Source organism: Lipotes vexillifer, unplaced genomic scaffold (assembly GCF_000442215.2).
Source record: "Lipotes vexillifer unplaced genomic scaffold, Lipotes_vexillifer_v1.1 scaffold130, whole genome shotgun sequence".
NCBI classification, from domain to species: domain Eukaryota; kingdom Metazoa; phylum Chordata; class Mammalia; order Artiodactyla; family Lipotidae; genus Lipotes; species Lipotes vexillifer.
Window position 1 is genome coordinate 607896 of NW_006793860.1, and position 16120 is coordinate 624015.

Here is a 16120-nt window from a genome sequence, read left to right on the forward strand (position 1 = left end):
CGACTCGGGGGAGTGTGTGGGTCTGCGGCGGGGGGGGGGGGGGGCCTGCCCTCTGTGTCCCCGCAGGCCACCTGGCCCTTGGGTCCCCCAGTGGGCACAGGGCAGGGGTATGGAGCAGGCCAGCCTGGTGCTCAATTTCATCCCCTCTCCTCTTCCAGGCTCGGCTGCAACACCCTGGGAGACCCCACAGCCCTGGGGCTGGCCAGGGGGCTGCCCCGGCACCTGAGGGTCCTGCAGTGAGTGGCCCCCTGCCCGCGGTGTGTGCAGGGTTAGCGGGAGTGGTTCCCCCAGGAGCACTAGGGGACCAAGGCCCCCATCAGCTGAGCTGCCCTGCCTTAGGGGAAACTGTGGCTTGTGCTGGGGCTGGCTGCCCCTCCCCCGCCTGCTTCTCCCCTGCCTCTGGAGCCTGGGGCAGGGAAATCAGGAGACCCAGCCTTGTCCTGGCTCTGCCACCAGCCCCTTGTGAGCCCTTGGCCAAGCCCCTGCCCCTTCTGAGTCTCAGTTTCCTCATAGCTCAGCGTACCCTGTGAGCCAGTCTCCGAGGGTGAGTGAGGAAGTGTCAGCAAAGGGCTACGCAGGAGAAGTGACCTGCTACTTTACAGTTTATGTCCATGGTCTCATCTGAGCCCTGTGAGGCCGGGATTTCTACTTGCTCCATTTTCCAGGCAAGGGAACTAAAGCCCAGAGAGGTGTGGAAAGCTTACCCTATTAATACATCAAGGAGCCAGGCCTTGAGCTTGGGATCTCAGACCCCAAAGCCAGGGCCCTTGATACCCACCCAGGTCCTATGTGGGTGGGGAGAGGGGTTAGGGTGGCAGTTACCCAGAGACTGTCTAAGGTCTGGCAGTGCAGCCTGAGACAAGGCTCAGGGTGGGGGGATCTAGCCCCCGCAGTTCCCATACCTGGTCCCTCAGGCTCCCCCTACCCTTTCCCTTTCCTCAGCCTGCCATCCAGTCATCTTGGCCCAGAGGGAGCACTGAGCCTGGGCCAGGCCCTGGATGGATGCCCACACATGGAAGAGATCAGGTGAGTAGAGGCCGCGGAGCCTGGGCAGGGGGCCAGGCCTGGGGGGGTGGTCTGGGGCTTCCTCTCACGGGTGTCTCCCCTGCCCTGCAGCTTGGCAGTGAACAACCTGGCCGGAGGGGTCCCACATTTCCGTCTGGGGCTCCCACTGCTCCGGCAGATCGAGTAAGTAGCCTCCTCTGACTACCCGGGGAGCTGGGGTGCAGTAGGGGGCAATCCTTCTCTGGCTGAGCCTGATACCTGGGAAGGCTTTTGAAGTGACAGAGGCCTCAGGTATGGGGGGAGCCTGGAACTAAAAAATAAGGGGGCACTTTCCTAAGACTCCCAGCCTGCGCCAGATGCTGGCCACTCTGCTTCCTTCTGCTGTGATTGGGGCACTAGGGGAGAGGGGCACTGGGCTGAGGGTGCCCCTGACTCAGATACCTCCATCCCATCCCCTTCTCCATCTCTGTCTCCGTCTCCAGCCTGGTGTCGTGTGAGATTGACAACCAGACTGCCAAGCCCCTCACTGCCAGCTTTGTGCTCTGTCCCGCCCTGGAAGAAATCATGTGAGTGCTTGGGAGAGCCCTGAGCTGGGCAAAGCGGGCACCTGGGGGTCTGGTTCCTTCCTCCCTGGAGGTCTTCCCATCTTGTACAGGGAAGGTCATTCTTTCTCAAAGCTCCTCTCGAGGAAGTTTTAACACTTGAGCTGCGAGTGTTGTTTGTCTAAGCCATTCACCCTTTCCTGCCTGTTTCCCCACCTGTGGAGGGTGAGGGGGCAGTGGACCAGATGGAGATGGTTAGGACCATTTCCCGATTGTCCCTTTGGGAAGCGTCTGGATAGACTATCTCACCGGGTTTATGGAGCCTTGATTTACGAGCCACCTGTTGGTAGTGAGGAGTGGCTGAAACCAGCAGGCCCCCCGACCTGCCCACTGGCCATGCCCACCTCCCTCTTGGCCATCAGAGGTGCTTGGACCTTGGGGCCTGGCAGTACTGCCTCAGGGATAAACTAGATTGCCAGGACTAGCCTGGGCCCCTGAGCATGGTGGAAGAAAATGGGATTTCCTTAAGTACAGGACACAAGGGATTACAAGATTTTAGGTTTGCATCCTAAAGATTTTAATTCTTCTCATTACTTTATGCCAAAGAGAAAGTCTCAGATCAGGGCTAACTCACCAAACACTGTTGATTATCCCTTTTTAGCCAGCAGCAGGCAGACCACAGGGTTAGCGCCTTAGGAAGGATGCAGGTTCCAGCTAGAAGTTGATACCATTGTTTGCACTGTATTTATCCTTGTAACTACCTTCTACTTAGGGTCCTTAACACAAGTCTTTCATTGATAGTAGTGATAAATGTTTCCTAAGATCAGTTTCTTAAAGTGAAAAAAAAAAGAGGGGACGGAGGACTGATTTAAAGAAAAATATGAAACATAATATAGGCGGTACATGGATGTAGCAAAGTCAGGATGGAGGCACATGCACGGTGGAAGTCTGGATCATGATGTTTCCACAGACCTCGTGTTCTGAACTCTCAGGACAGCCAGCTCCTAAGCTGTCTGGGTTCTGAGGGATGACCAGCTCGGGAATGGGGTGGGGAGGTAGGAAGGAGCCTCCTGTGCCTTGTAGAGCCTTCAGGGAGGGCCCGCAGGACCCCGTGGTGCTCCCCCATCCCCGTGGCCCCCAGCCCTCCCCACCTGCCCCCTGTCTCTACCCTCACTGCTCTCCTGCCACTGACATTGGCACCCCTACCCTGTAGGCTGTCCTGGAATCTGCTCGGGGATGAGGCAGCTGCTGAACTGGCCCGGGTCCTGCCGCAGATGGGCCGGCTGAAGAGAATGGAGTATGAGGGGCACATCCGGGGAAGCCAGAAGGGGGTGGGGAGGGCCAAAGGGGGACCTGTGTCCTGGGGAAAGCCAAGAGGCCACTGGGTCAGGCCCCTGACTCCCAGGAAGCCCTCCTGGACTTGGTCACTCCGGTCCACTCCAAGTCCCTGTCAAGCTTAGCTCTCCCTGGGTCCCGGCCTTCCGTCTTCCTGCTGCACTGCTGAATGTTGAGTTTCTCTAAGCACGTGTGTGGGGAGCCTTTGTTCCCCCCGCCCAACTGGGCACAGGAAAGGGACACAGGGAATCACCCCTCCGGCCGCCTCCTCCCCATCTCACCGTCTCACGTCAGTCTCTTTCCCCTTCCTCCGCCATCGCCATCCGTCGGGAAGTCTGGAGAAGAATCGGATCACAGCTTATGGAGCCTGGCTTCTGGCTGAAGGGCTGGCGCAGGGGTCTGGCATCCAAGTCATTCGGTAACAGGACTTGCAGGGGCAGGGATGGTTGGGGCTGGGGTGAGCACACCAACCTCTACAACGTAAAGGCACCTCCTGTAGGAGAAGGCAGGACCTGGGTCGGGAATTATCAAAAGAGACTTGGACTGCACCATCAGGGATTTGGCAGCAAGCAGACCTGGATCAAATCCCAGCTCTGCCAGTTGCCGATTGCATCACTTTGCATCAGTAACTCAACCTCTCTGAACCTCAGTTTCCTCCTTTGTAAAATGGAGGTAGTGATAGTATCTACCTCAGAGAGGTGCTCTGCAGAGTAAATGATTATATAAAGCACTGAGCGCAATGCCGGGCACATAGTAAGCACTTAAAATGGTAGCTATCATCAGGGCTGCCACGTACAGTTGTATAGGTGGCGCACTGAACTTCCGGGTATTGCATCTAAGGGACACCACTCACATAGTAGACGTGTCAAGTTTCTAGTAGTAGTGAAGTGCCTTGCTCTATAAAACAATATATTATGACAATTTCAGACGATGGAAGTAAAGTGTCTTAAAGAAGGGGAGCTTTTTCCTTATTTGTCTAATGTGTCATATGAGCATGGCCTGGGGAGGAAGCTAGCTCCCGGGGAAGAAGACTGAGTGGAGGGGCCTTCCCTGGCGGTCCAGTGGTTAAGACTCCATGCTTCCTCTGCAGGGGGCATGGGTTCGATCCCCGATCAGGGAACTAAGATCCCGCATGCCGTGCATTGTAGCCAAAAAAAAAAAAAAGATTGAGTGGAAGAATTCCGGGTGGGCATGGGGGATACCATCTCCCTAAGGTAGCCATGCTGGCCTGATACCTGCTGCTGCCTGCCAGGTAACTCTGGAAACAGCTCTTACCCTTTGGGCCCTTGGTTTCCCCATCTGTAGGTAGGGCAGAGGGCAGAGGGCAGAGACAAGACAATAAGTGAGCAGCTCCCAGTGCTGAGAAGAGTCTGTCTCTGTGCCCCACAGCCTCTGGAATAACCCCATCCCCCCGGACATGGCCCAGCGTCTGCAGAGCCAGGAGCCCAGGCTGGACTTTGCTTTCTTCGACAACCAGCCACAGGTCCCTCACAGCACTTGATGGCCCCTCGAGACCTTTCGAATGCAGCCGAGTGTTGCCAGCTTCCACCCACTGGGATAGAGGACTCAGGAAGAGAGCCTCAGCTGGCTGTGCCTGTACCCTGCCCCACGAGGGAGAGACAGGTTTTTCCTGCAACAGTCTTCGGGGAGGACCTTTTGGAAACAGAGTCTAGTATAGCCAATAGACTACCCTACATACCGTGGGACATGCATGACCAGCAAGAAACATGTAACACAATGAGCATGTCATGGTGTGATGCGTGATACAGAAGGTCACACGTGACAGCATTACATGTGACATTGCATGAAACCTGCAGTGTGGCCTGTGGGTTAATGTCATGGGTCTTAGCACTACATGTGATGTATAAGACATGACAAATGTCCATGCCATGTGGCTGGCCAGATGCCCTCAGGCAGGTCCAAGATCTAATTTATTACTTTTTTAAACCAAGTGTGTATTTATAAATTGCATTTCCAGAGCAGCTAAGCCAGAAAATGTCTTCCGCCCAGAATGGGATAGGGAGAGCATCCAATCACTGACCAGCCCAGTGGCCCGAGGGCCAAGGCCATGGGCCAAGCCAGGGATTTAGCCATGAGGCTTCCAGATGAGTATCCTCCTGCCTCAAGCCTCAGTTTTCCCATCTGTGAATTGGATCACCCACTCTCCCTTAGTTTCCAAGGACTTTAGGCCCAGGTCCAGGTAGAGCCAGCCTGACCTTGGACAGGCCCAGTCCGTGCTGTGTAAGGGACGAAGCTATGCCTAAGGGTGCAGGGGGTGGGGACTGCCAAAATATTCAGGTAAGGCCACTGGATCAAGCCACTATCTCAGCAGAATCTGAGTCAGCTCCCAGGGGCTGCATGTGTTACACAGTGTTCTCATTACTTCCAAGAGGGCCAAAGTGTGGCCCTGCTACACTGTAAGCCAAGTTTAACCAATAAATGTGGGTGATCTTCCAGCCTCTAGACTGAGTCTGATGTGTCCCACCACCTCACCAAAGTCAGAAGTGGTTCACCCCCTGCCCTGGGGACTGGAGAGCAGGGCAGACTACAGAGAGAAATGCTGAGAGGAACACTGGCCTGGGAGTCAGGAGGCATGGGGTCAAGTCCAGACTCTGTCTCTATATGTGGTCATGTGATCGTGGGCAAGTGATGACCTCTCTCCAGGGCTCACCTGCACCATGAGGGTATGGTAGAAGCCCATAGTGTCAGAAACAGTCTTTGTTTGGCTTGCATTATATTTACACTCTTTTCTGATTTAACTGTCAGTATTTTAAATTGGGAACTTTGACCCAAAATTCAGATTTTCAGCTTCTCGTAGGTGCTAGTCCAGCATTCCCACTCAAGAGTAATCTGCTGGGGATGTTTGACTGTGTCCTTTAGATGTGGCGCACATCCCTCAGTTTGCCACAGTCCCCACCACTCCCCAGTGTATCCCCTCTCACTATTGCTGCTTGCCTGGTCCTTGTGAGAGCCTGGGAACTCCTGGCTAAAGGATTTCCATGGCCAGGTGGTACATCAAGAACATGGCTTTGCAAGTCAGACGGGCACGGAATGGAATGTGACTTGACCCCTTGCTGCCTGTCTTCAAGGCCAGGAACTGTTTCTGTACATGTTAGTAACACCCCTGGCCCCCAGGACTTTCAGAGGCGTCAGGGAAGCAAAGCGTACAAAGTCCCTAGTATGAAGAAGCAGGTACTGGTTACAAGCTCGTTCTCTTCCCTTTTAGGGCTGAATGTCGTATGAAGTGAAGAGGTGTTTGAAATGGCAGGAGAACAGCACTGCCTCTCCATCACCTACCTGTGGGTTGAACAAGTCCATATCTGGGGAGCCTTCCTCCAGAGCTGCACTCCACTGTGAAAAGTGGAGCGGGGAGGGTGCAGTTACTACTGAGCACCACTGGAGGGCAGGCTGGCCCACTGGCGAGTCCTGAGATAACTTCACCACTGTACCCAGAATGAAGTTAGGAAGTGATGCTAGGGGCTGTTCCCACCTGGCTTGGGAACCTGGGATGTCCCAGCCGGCTTGTGGCTCACCTGGATGGTTTGGCCTTGACCTTTGCCACCCTCCATGTTGTCCTCGGTCCCCTGCCAAGCATGAGGAGAAAGTCCTCCAGCCAAGTGCCAAACACCCACACCTCACACAGGGACACTCTTTATCGGGCCAGGATCAGGGCACACCTGGCATCAAGTGGGGCCATCAGCCTGGTCCTGGGGGAGGGGATGGGCAGGTACCTGGAAACCTTGAGTCCCAATTCAGTCTTTCCCTTCTGGGAAATGATGCCAAGGCCATCAGGGTGCACCTTCACGCCAAGGAGGCTTGCACGTCTTCCTCCCCTTGCCTGAGACTGGAGTATGAATTCCACAAAGCCTGAGGAGCCTTCGACCGGGGAGGTCACAGATGAGGAAGGAACAGAGTACCGACCAGAAGCTCCAGCCCAGGTGAACCGCACACCACGCAGAGCCCAGAGCTCAGAGACACTTCATTTGCTGCTTATTTGTTTTCCTTTTCCCTTCCTCTTTCCCCTTTAGCTCTGCCCAAGTTCTAAACTCCAAGAAACTTGCAGCAGCTGTCCTGAAATACACCACAGTACTGTCAGCACCGCAGAGCCGCCTGGGCCCAAGTCAGGTGCGGTCACCATGCTCATTTCATTAAGAAACTTCCTTTCCTGCCACCTACTTGTTTGGAGGCCTGGACTATTTTTCTACCCCATGCTGATGAGGTCTCCCTGCCCCTTTCCTTCCCAAGGTAAGCTCAGTTTAAACAGATCTATGAAAACAGATAAAATTCAAAGAAAAGTAAGGCTCTGGGCCAGTAAGCAGTGTAATCAAAATGGTGCTCCCTGTTTCTACGCGTGAGTCTTCCCACTAAGAAGGTAATCGGGCTGGTAAGTTCCCATGTCTAACTGCCAGGCTGGGATCAGCTCATTTTGCTGCTTTGTCACTTGGCCTCCATCCTATGGTTTTACAGACTGAATATCCACCTTTCTGATGGGAGTCACAGAATCTTCCTTCCCACCCACTCCGGTCTCAAATCCTCCCAAATTGCCCGCTCTGTCCTTCCCCTAAACATACACGTGTCTGAAATCCACTGTCCAGGCCAGTACCTCTCGAACTGAAAAATCATAGTCACAGACACTGCAACGTGCATTGAATCATCTGTGGATCTCGTTAACTTGCAAGTTCTGATTCAGCGGGTCTGGGACGGAGCCTGGGATTCTGCATTTCTAAGAAGCCCCCAAGTAATGCTGCTGGCCCACACTTAGTGAAACTGCAGACCAGTGAGTAGATCTCAATCCTGACTGCACATTAGAATCACCTGGGGAGCTTTTAAAGCTGCCTTTCTAAGACTAGAGTGGTATTTAGAAAGCTCTGCAGGTGGTTCTGATGTGCAGCCAGCATTGGAGACCCACTAGTCTGGAGTATGCTGCCCCTCAGAGAGGCGAGGTAAGCCTTTGCACCTACCTTATTTTTTGTCCTGGTAGATCCTGGTGACCCTCCTTTCTCAGATGAGGACACCGAGACCCAGAGATTTTTCCTAACTTGCCCAAAGGTAAGCTAGTAAGTATAGTAAGTGAAAGTATAGTAAGTGAAAGTATAGTAAGTGAAAGCTAGTAAGTGGTAGCACCAGGAATTGAACCTGGGTCTTCACGACCTTTTTTTTTAAACTTTTTTTTCTTTCCAGTTTTATTGAGATATAATTGACATACAGCACTGTATAAGTTTAAGGTGTGTGATATAATGACTTGATTTACATATATTGTGAAATGATTACCATGATAAGTTTATTAACATCCATCATCTCCTATAAGATACAAATAGAAGAAAAAAAAAGTTTTTTTCTTGAGATGAGAACTCTTAGGATCTGCTCTCTCAACAACTTTCAAATTTTGTGACTCTTAATCCCACAGGTGCTGCCCCAGTTTCCTCATCTGTATAGTGAGGGCACAAGCAAAATGAGTCAGAGCCCAAGGACCTACTTTCTCCAGCTGCAAAGATGACCTTATGCTTCATCTCTACACTCCCTCAGGTGGGATCTGAATCCTCTGTCTCCTGCCTCACCTGGTTACAGTTCTGTAGGGCTTCACCCTCTGGGACCTCCTCTAGACCCATAGCCACAACCTCAATAACAATGTCCTCCATTTTACGAATAAGGCCCAGAGAGAAACAAGATTTGCCCAAGATTCCACAGCAAGCATTCAGTGGAGCTCAGATTCCAACTCTGGAACACTAAGGGAGGGAGGATATTGGGGTGATCCTGGCTGGGGACTTAACTGGTCTGTGGGTCTGTATGTTCAAAGAGAAGGGTCCCCAGGAAGGCGAGAGGGCCATATGACCTTCCTGACCTTGCCTCTGGCCCCCCCCCCAGCCCCTCCCTTGCCTGGCCAAGGCCAGGCCCGAGGGCGGTGGCCCCAGCCAGAGCTCTGTATGCCCTCTGGACACATCCAGAGCTTCCTAGAAAAGACCTTGCAGTGGCTGGTTTGGTACAGATCCTCCCAGGATTGGGCCCAGGGACAGCTGGTCTTCCTCCCAACCCCCAGCCACGCCAGTACAGCACCCCACCACCCCAGTGTGTCTCGAAGCCCCCCAGAGCTGGAGTCCTCCCTCCCCTTCAGCCCTTGGAAGCCACACCTTATTGCTCATCCCACACAAGCCCCAGCCCTGCCCTGGCTGCCCAGAAATCAACCTTGCCCTGAGGAGGAGGTGACAGAAGAGGAACTTTCGCAAGAGAACAGAGGCCAGCTGGGGTCCCCAGGTTGAGTGCCTTAAGCCAGAGGTGTCAAGTCTCCTGGGCTGTGCCCATAGGCCCCGCCCCTGCACACACATGCATAGTACAGTGCAAGACTGGGGCTGATGGAGATGTCTGGGGCTGACTGGAGGACCTGGGGAGGTGGAGGGAGGCATGGACATCCTGACCCTGGAAGGGGATATCCCTGCATTAGAGTGACCACAATCCTGGATCTTAAAAGTAGCAATAACAACATGCTAGCCCTGGGGTCTAGGCATGCCTGGTACCAGGCTAGACACCAGATACTAAATCCATCCTTACATTTTACACAGGAGGAAACTGAGGCCCAGAGCATTGAGTGATGTCACCCAGGCAGTAACTGGACAGGCTGAGATTCAAAGCCGGGGCCATGACTCTACGCCTGAGATGTAGGAGTGCAGTGAGCCACACCCACCTCTCTCCGTGAGATCCATGAGGGGATGTCTCCATCGCTGATGTGTCTCCACATCAACCCCCTTTGTGGGCAGATGGTATTTTCCAAAGATGGCCACTGTAACCTCTCCCCGCCCACATGCTTTTCCCACAAATGACAATGACACTCCTCTCACCTAGGGGCGGGGTCTATGGAGAGAGCCAGTGACTACAGCAGAAGTGACATTATATGAATTCCAAAGCCGCGTCCAATAAAAGATAATAAGGCTTCCACCTGTTTCCCTTGGGATACTCATTCTTGGAACCCAGCCACCGTGCTACCAGGAAGCCCAGGCCACATGGAACAGTCACGGGTAGGTGTTCCAACTGAGGTCCCAGCTGACAGCCGGCATCAATTTCCAGACAAATGTGTGTGAAAGCCTTCTAGGTAACTCCAGGGCCTGTCATGGTCTGACTGCAACTGTCTGAGAAATCCTGAACAAGAACTGCCCTAGCTGAGCCCAGAGGCCCCCCAGAGCCATGAGAGATGATAATGCTTGGGGTGATTTGAGATGTAGCATAGATAACTGGGACACCCTCCATCCTCTCCCAGCTCACATACACCTGAGTCCAGCCAGGGCCTGCTACGCAGGTGGTGCTATTTCAAGTCACTTTAATCCACAAGTCATATGCGCATGCGTGCACATACCCTAATATCAGCCTATTTAGGGAAATTGAGGCCTCCCAATTGTGCACAGAGAAGTCTCTATCAGGGCAAAGAAAGACTTCAACATTTTGTAGTAACAGCCTTGTATTGTGTGTGGATTAAAGACAGACTGCAGAATCAACCCATGATAGACACTTGGCCTTAGACAACTGACCTCTGGGCTCTCCTGAGCCCTGACATTTTAAAAAAAAGCTTTATTGAGATATAATTCACATACTATAGCATTCACCTCTTTAAAGTATACAATCAATGGTTTTATCTACAGTTGTGTAACTATCACTATAATTTTAAAACATTTAAAATCATTGCTTTCTTTCTCTATGGCTCTGTCTAGTCTGGACATGTCATATAAATGGAACCATACAATATGTGGTCTTTTGTGACTGGCTTCTTTCACTTAACACAGTGTTCTCAAAGTTCATCCATATTGCATATACATCATACTTTCTGTGGCTGAATACTATTCTGTTGTATGCAGAGACCACATTTTGTTTATCCTTCATCGGTTGATGGACCTTCGAGTTGTTTCCATTTTTTGGCTATTCTGAATCATGTTGCAATGAACATTCATGTACAGGTTTTTGTATGGATGTATGTTTTCATTTCCCTTTCCTCGGAGTGGAATTGCTGTAACCTGTGGCCTCTGTGCTCCGCCCTTGGCCAGGGATCAGGTATCTTTTCCCCCCTCAGCAGGCCCAACTACCTCATACTTCAGGTCTCTGAGAGGAAGCCTCGCTGACTCCTCTGGCTGAGTTGGGTCTTCTGAACAACCCTGCCTCAAACCTTTGCACTTTTCATACAGTAATATGATTGCCTGGGCTGTGGTCTTGCCCCCGAGAGGTGAGCAGCATGAGGGGAGGCACTCTCTGCTTGGGTTCACCACTATCCATCCCAGTGCCTGGCTCTCCTGCTCTGGAGCCAGGAGAGGAGAGGGATTCTGGGGGCCAGATCAATCAGAAAAGGCTTTCTGGAGGAAGAGGGGCTGCAGCTGGGTCTAAGAACACCTCTAGATTGGTTTGCCCCACAGCTGGGCTGAGGGCTTTGAGGACTTTAGTTGGAAGCAAGATGAGAGTTTGGAGTAAAGAAGGATGGATGGAGGTCGGGGTTTTGAGGGGGAGGGTGGGGAGAAGAGACTAGGTTTCATTTCTTCTTTCCCTCATATCCCACATTCAAACCTAGGCTCTACTTGAAAAATAGGTCCCGAATCCATCCATTATCACCATCTCCACTGCTGTACCCATAGCCCTAGCCACCATCATCTCTTTCCTGGGCCACTGAAACAGTCTACTATCTAGTCCTCATTCCTCCAATTTCCCCATCCTGCATACACCAGCCAGAGTGATCTTTTGAAAGCTGAAATCAAGTCCAATTACTCCCTTCTTCAAGACCTCCAGTGACATTCCATTGCAACCAGAATAATATCCAAACTTTATCATCATGGCCTACAAGGCCCTGCATAATTTGGCCCCTTTCACACTGGCCTTTTCTCTATCTCTCAGTCATGTCAAATTCATTCCCATTTTAGGCCTATCACACATACTATTTTTCTACTTGGAATGTTCTTCTCTCCATTCTTTACATGGCTCTCGTCATCATTCAGACCTCAACCCAAATAGAGCCATTTCAGAGAGGCCTTCCCTCAGCTCCCTGTCTAAAGAAATCCCACCCACTATTACTCTTTATTATATTGCCCTATTTCATCTTTGATAGCATCGCCCTCTAAGGCTGCAAAGTGCCTGTGACTCAGACGTGGAGGGAGGTTCGCAGAATGCAGCGTGAGTCTCCCAGTTAACCCTCACCTGCCTAGAATGGAAAACCCACAACCCAAGTGTTCTGCGTTAACTCCCAGATGCCCAGTCTGTGAGCCCCAGGGCCAAGGGCTGTGGACGTGGTCTTGAGATCCCCGAGCCAGCTCTGTCCCCCACAATCTGGTTAAATGAGGCTCCTTTGTCTGAGGCACTGGATAGGGGAGAGGGGCGGGGGGAGCGAGCACATAAATACTGCCGAGTGGCCTGCAGCACGAGCGCCCAGCGACAGACGAATTTCTTAAGAATCAGTGCCTCTTCTAGGGAAAAGAAGGCCACCGCCGAAGGGCGGACTCGGTGCGCTAAGGTCTCAAGGACCCGCTAGACGCCCTCCCGCTGACTAGCCCCAGGCACTGTTCGAACTGTGTTTATCTTATCGTCTCTGTCAGAGAAATAACGCTTGTGTCATCTTCCCAGTCCGGCGGTAACAAGAAAACGCCGAGCTCTTTTACTATCGGGAAAAAAAAAAAAAAAAGAAAACACAGCGATCCTAATGCTGCCTAATGCTGCCCAATACAGCCCAGAACCAAACCCCGTGGTATATCCCCCGAGGGCGCAGCGTTGAGTCGAACAGCCCTTGGGGTCGAGGCTGCAGAGGGCGCCCTAGGGCCTGGCAGGTCCGGGCCGACCCCACCCCTAGGATCCCGCGTCGGCAGCCCTGAGCGCACAGTGCGGGCAACTCGGAGGTGCCAGCGGCTCGGGCGAGGCCAGCCTGGGGGGAGTGCGAACCAGCTGCGTTACGATCCGCGGAATCCTAGCCTGGAACGTTCAGATCCTCGGATCCCGGCCTCGAACGTTCGGACACTCGGATCCTGGCCTCGAACATTCGGGGCCCCGAGGCACTGACAACCCGGAGTGCCTGGGCGCGCCAGCCGCGGGCGGCGGGCGGGCAGGGTATCGTCCCCGCTCCGCCCGTGGGAGCGCTCGCCCCTCCAGGAAGCGCCCGCCTCGCCTCCCACTTCCCGCCCCACGCCCGCCCCCGCCCTCGGCCGAGGGAGGAGCCCGAGCAGCAGCCGCCGCCACTGCCCGCCGGGCCGGGGAGGAGGACTGGACCTCGAGCAGCTGCGAGCGCACGCGAGCTGGCCATGGCCGCGGGGGCAGCGCCCTGAGCCTGTCCCGCGCCCGCGGGCCCAGCCGAGCAGGGGAGCTCCCGGGGATGCCCCGGTGGCCCGGAGTGCGGGGAGCGGCAGCCGCGCGGTGAGGGTAGCGGGACCCGAGGTGAGTGGGGCCCCAAAGAGGCGGGCGGGGCGCCCTGGCGCGAGGGCTCAAGTTCGGCCTTGGGGCTCGGCTTCTGGTGCCAGTGGCGGCTTGGAAGGAAGCTGGGTTCCTCTTCGGGGGACTGCGGAACCCCAAGCCCCCTCCCTCCACCCGCGCTCACCCGGACTCCGGCGTTTGGGTGACTGAGCTCCGACCCGGCCACGCGGGGGCGCTCCGTCTTCGCCCCGACCGCGGGGGAACAGAGGGCAGGGCGCCGAGAGGGGACGGTGGCTCCGCCCGGGGTCCGAGCCCAGCGGTTTAGGGACCCTCCTACCTCCCCGGAGGCGCCTGGGGGCGTCAGGAAGGTGGAGCCCCGCCACCATCACAGCTGCGGAAGTGCTGAGTTCGGCCTGGCTCCGGGCAGGCGCGGGGCCCGCTCCTCGCCCCCCGTGCCCTGCTCCCAGCCCCCCAACCCCCCTCCGTCCCCGGCCCCAGAGAGCTGCTAGAGAGTCAGCTCCCTGCGGGCGAAGGGGGAGCAAAGAGAGGAAGTGGAACTGGGCAGCTTCCCAGAAGTCGGAGTGTGTTTGCAAACTAGTTTTTTCTCAAACGCTATCTGGCACCTGTGCGTTTGGGGTGGGGGCGGGGAGGGGGGAGCATGGCGAAAGAGAGAGCAAGGCCCTCTCTTCCTTCCCGTACCTCGTTACCCCGCAGAGCTGCTTCTCTGAAAAATAGAGGGTTCTTACTTTCCTCTTCCCATTTCATCCCCCAGCCTTGTTGGACAAGCCCCTTTGGGGAAGGGGCTGTGATTTGCCCGAGGTGACAGGTGGCACTGGAACCCAGGGCTCTCTTAGCCAGGTGGAAGTTCTTCTTACTGTCTGGGACTCCCCCAGCCCTGTTATGTACTGGGTGAAGTGACAAGGGCGAAGGATCTGGGAGAATTAGCTGAGTGACCCTTTGTTTGTCTGCCCTTAGTTTTTGCTCCCCTAGGGGTGTGGGCTGTCACTGAGGGATGGGGGGCTTTTTCTGTTTCTTGGAGCACCCACAGCTTCAGTAACTGGGGAGAGGAGCCAAGCTGTAACCTTCGGCAGCTGCACAGCCCTAATGGAGAGCTTGGGAGACCTGGGTCTGAACGCCTACCCAGCAGTGGGCCCCTGGCCTAGACCTTCCTCCCCTCCGAGCCTCCAGGTCCTCATCTGTAAAATGGGCTAATCGTCCAGGGCCTGTGCATATGGAGGCTGGGTGCAAACATAAAAAGTGGTTTTATTGCAGTTCCTCTGGTATGGAGCCCAGTGAGTGCTGGGACTGTCCCAGGCATGTGACATAGCTGGCCGGAGTGGGAGGGGTCACCCAGGCAGTTTTCTCCATGGAAAGAACTGTGGGCTAAGAATGTGGACACTTGAGTTCTCCTGGCCCTCTGCCGTGTCCTGTTTGGGTGCCTTGTCACTCCTAGGGCTTAAGGGCGTTTCCATTGGTAAAATGAAGCAAAATTTGACACAATCCAGTTTACAGGGCTGCTGGGAGACTAGAACCTGGGCCAGGGGGCAGGTGTTCTGCAAAGTTGGGTGCACTGGTGGTCATGGGACCTCCCTCCCAGAGGCCACAAGAATTAAAAATCCAGGGACGTAAGAAGAGGGTCGGAGCTAGAGCCTCAGTTTCTGTACCTGTAAAGTAGTGAGAGCAATGCTCTGTACATCTTTATAATCTTTTAGGGTAGTTGTGTAGTTCTTTAAAGGTAGTTGTGAGGATTAAATTAGACAACAAAGGACTTGTGCATCAGCGCTGTGACTGGTGCCCGATAAGCGCTCAGTTAATGTTAACCATCGTTATCGTTATTCATGGGAATATTAGTAAGCCTGATGTGGGTTACTGATTTAGGATTCCTTCTGGGATTTCCTCAGGCCAGCTCGCTTCTCTCTCTCCCACTTCCGTCCTGGAGAGAGGAGCCTCAGAATCCAAATGTTGGACTTCTGGGCTGTTCCAGGGGCAGGCAGGGTCCTGAACAGGAAGGTGCCACTAGGCTGAAGAGAACACCATGGGGGATGGTAGATCCAGTGGGGTGGTCCCGTTTCCCCCACCTTGGGCTGGCCTCACAGGGCTCTAAGTGGTGATGGAAAACAGAAGAGCATTCTCTAGGAATTCCCTCAGGAGCAAGGTTGCCAGGCAAGGTCCCCTACTGTGAAGTCCTCAGCCAGGGCCGGGGTCCCATCTGCCTGATGCTCTCCTCTAACCCTTGCAGGGGCTGCTGAGTCAGGGCAGTCACTTCAGGAATCCATCTCCCTCCAGCTGGGAGAATATGGCCTCAGAGAGGGGGCAGGATTCCTCCCCTCCTGCCGGGTCCCCTGCAGGATACAGGGTGGGCCCCTTGGAAGCCAGGAGGCCAGGTCACCGTAGGGTCTTGGCAGGCAGCAACTGGAGAAGACGATCATTTCCCACCCATGCTGTCCAGAATTAGGGTATGGAGTCCCAGGAGGATTCATGGCTTCCTGAGGTCCTACAGGGCCTGAGGAATGAGCAGGGGGCCGAGGCACCTCCTGGCTCCCAGTCAGGTGTCCTCTCCCTTCCTTGGGCCACCCGGCCTCTGCTCTGTGGTGGCGTCAAGAGGGCTGTGCTGGCCCATGTCCTGGAGTGTTTCTCCACTAGCCCTGTCCACACGTGCCTCCAGAGCCTGAGATGAAACTAGACTAGACGCTGATCCCTCGCTCGCTATCACATCACCTTGCTTAATTTTTCTCAAGGCATTAGCCGCTCTCTGCCGTCATCTGATTCATTCAAGTGTGTGTCAGCTTGTTCTCTGCCCTCCTCCCCGGGGGTCAGCTCCAGGAGTGGCAAGGGCATCCTGTGTCCATCTTGTTCAGGGCTCTTTCCCTGCACTT

General features: G+C 54.3%; 1 protein-coding gene across 1 annotated transcript in view; it reads left to right on the top strand.

Moving 5' to 3' along the window:
- Nucleotides 1–13753, top strand: part of NLRC5 (NLR family CARD domain containing 5) — a 100822-nt gene extending 87069 nt beyond the window's left edge. The window contains exons 47-55 of the mRNA XM_007466822.1: nucleotides 159–236; nucleotides 943–1026; nucleotides 1117–1188; nucleotides 1488–1571; nucleotides 2761–2844; nucleotides 3217–3300; nucleotides 4272–4365; nucleotides 12691–13247; nucleotides 13456–13753. Coding sequence (XP_007466884.1) covers nucleotides 159–236; nucleotides 943–1026; nucleotides 1117–1188; nucleotides 1488–1571; nucleotides 2761–2844; nucleotides 3217–3300; nucleotides 4272–4365; nucleotides 12691–13247; nucleotides 13456–13753 — 1435 coding nt within the window. The remainder of the gene's footprint in view (nucleotides 1–158; nucleotides 237–942; nucleotides 1027–1116; nucleotides 1189–1487; nucleotides 1572–2760; nucleotides 2845–3216; nucleotides 3301–4271; nucleotides 4366–12690; nucleotides 13248–13455) is intronic.
- Nucleotides 13754–16120: the final 2367 nt, after the last annotated feature.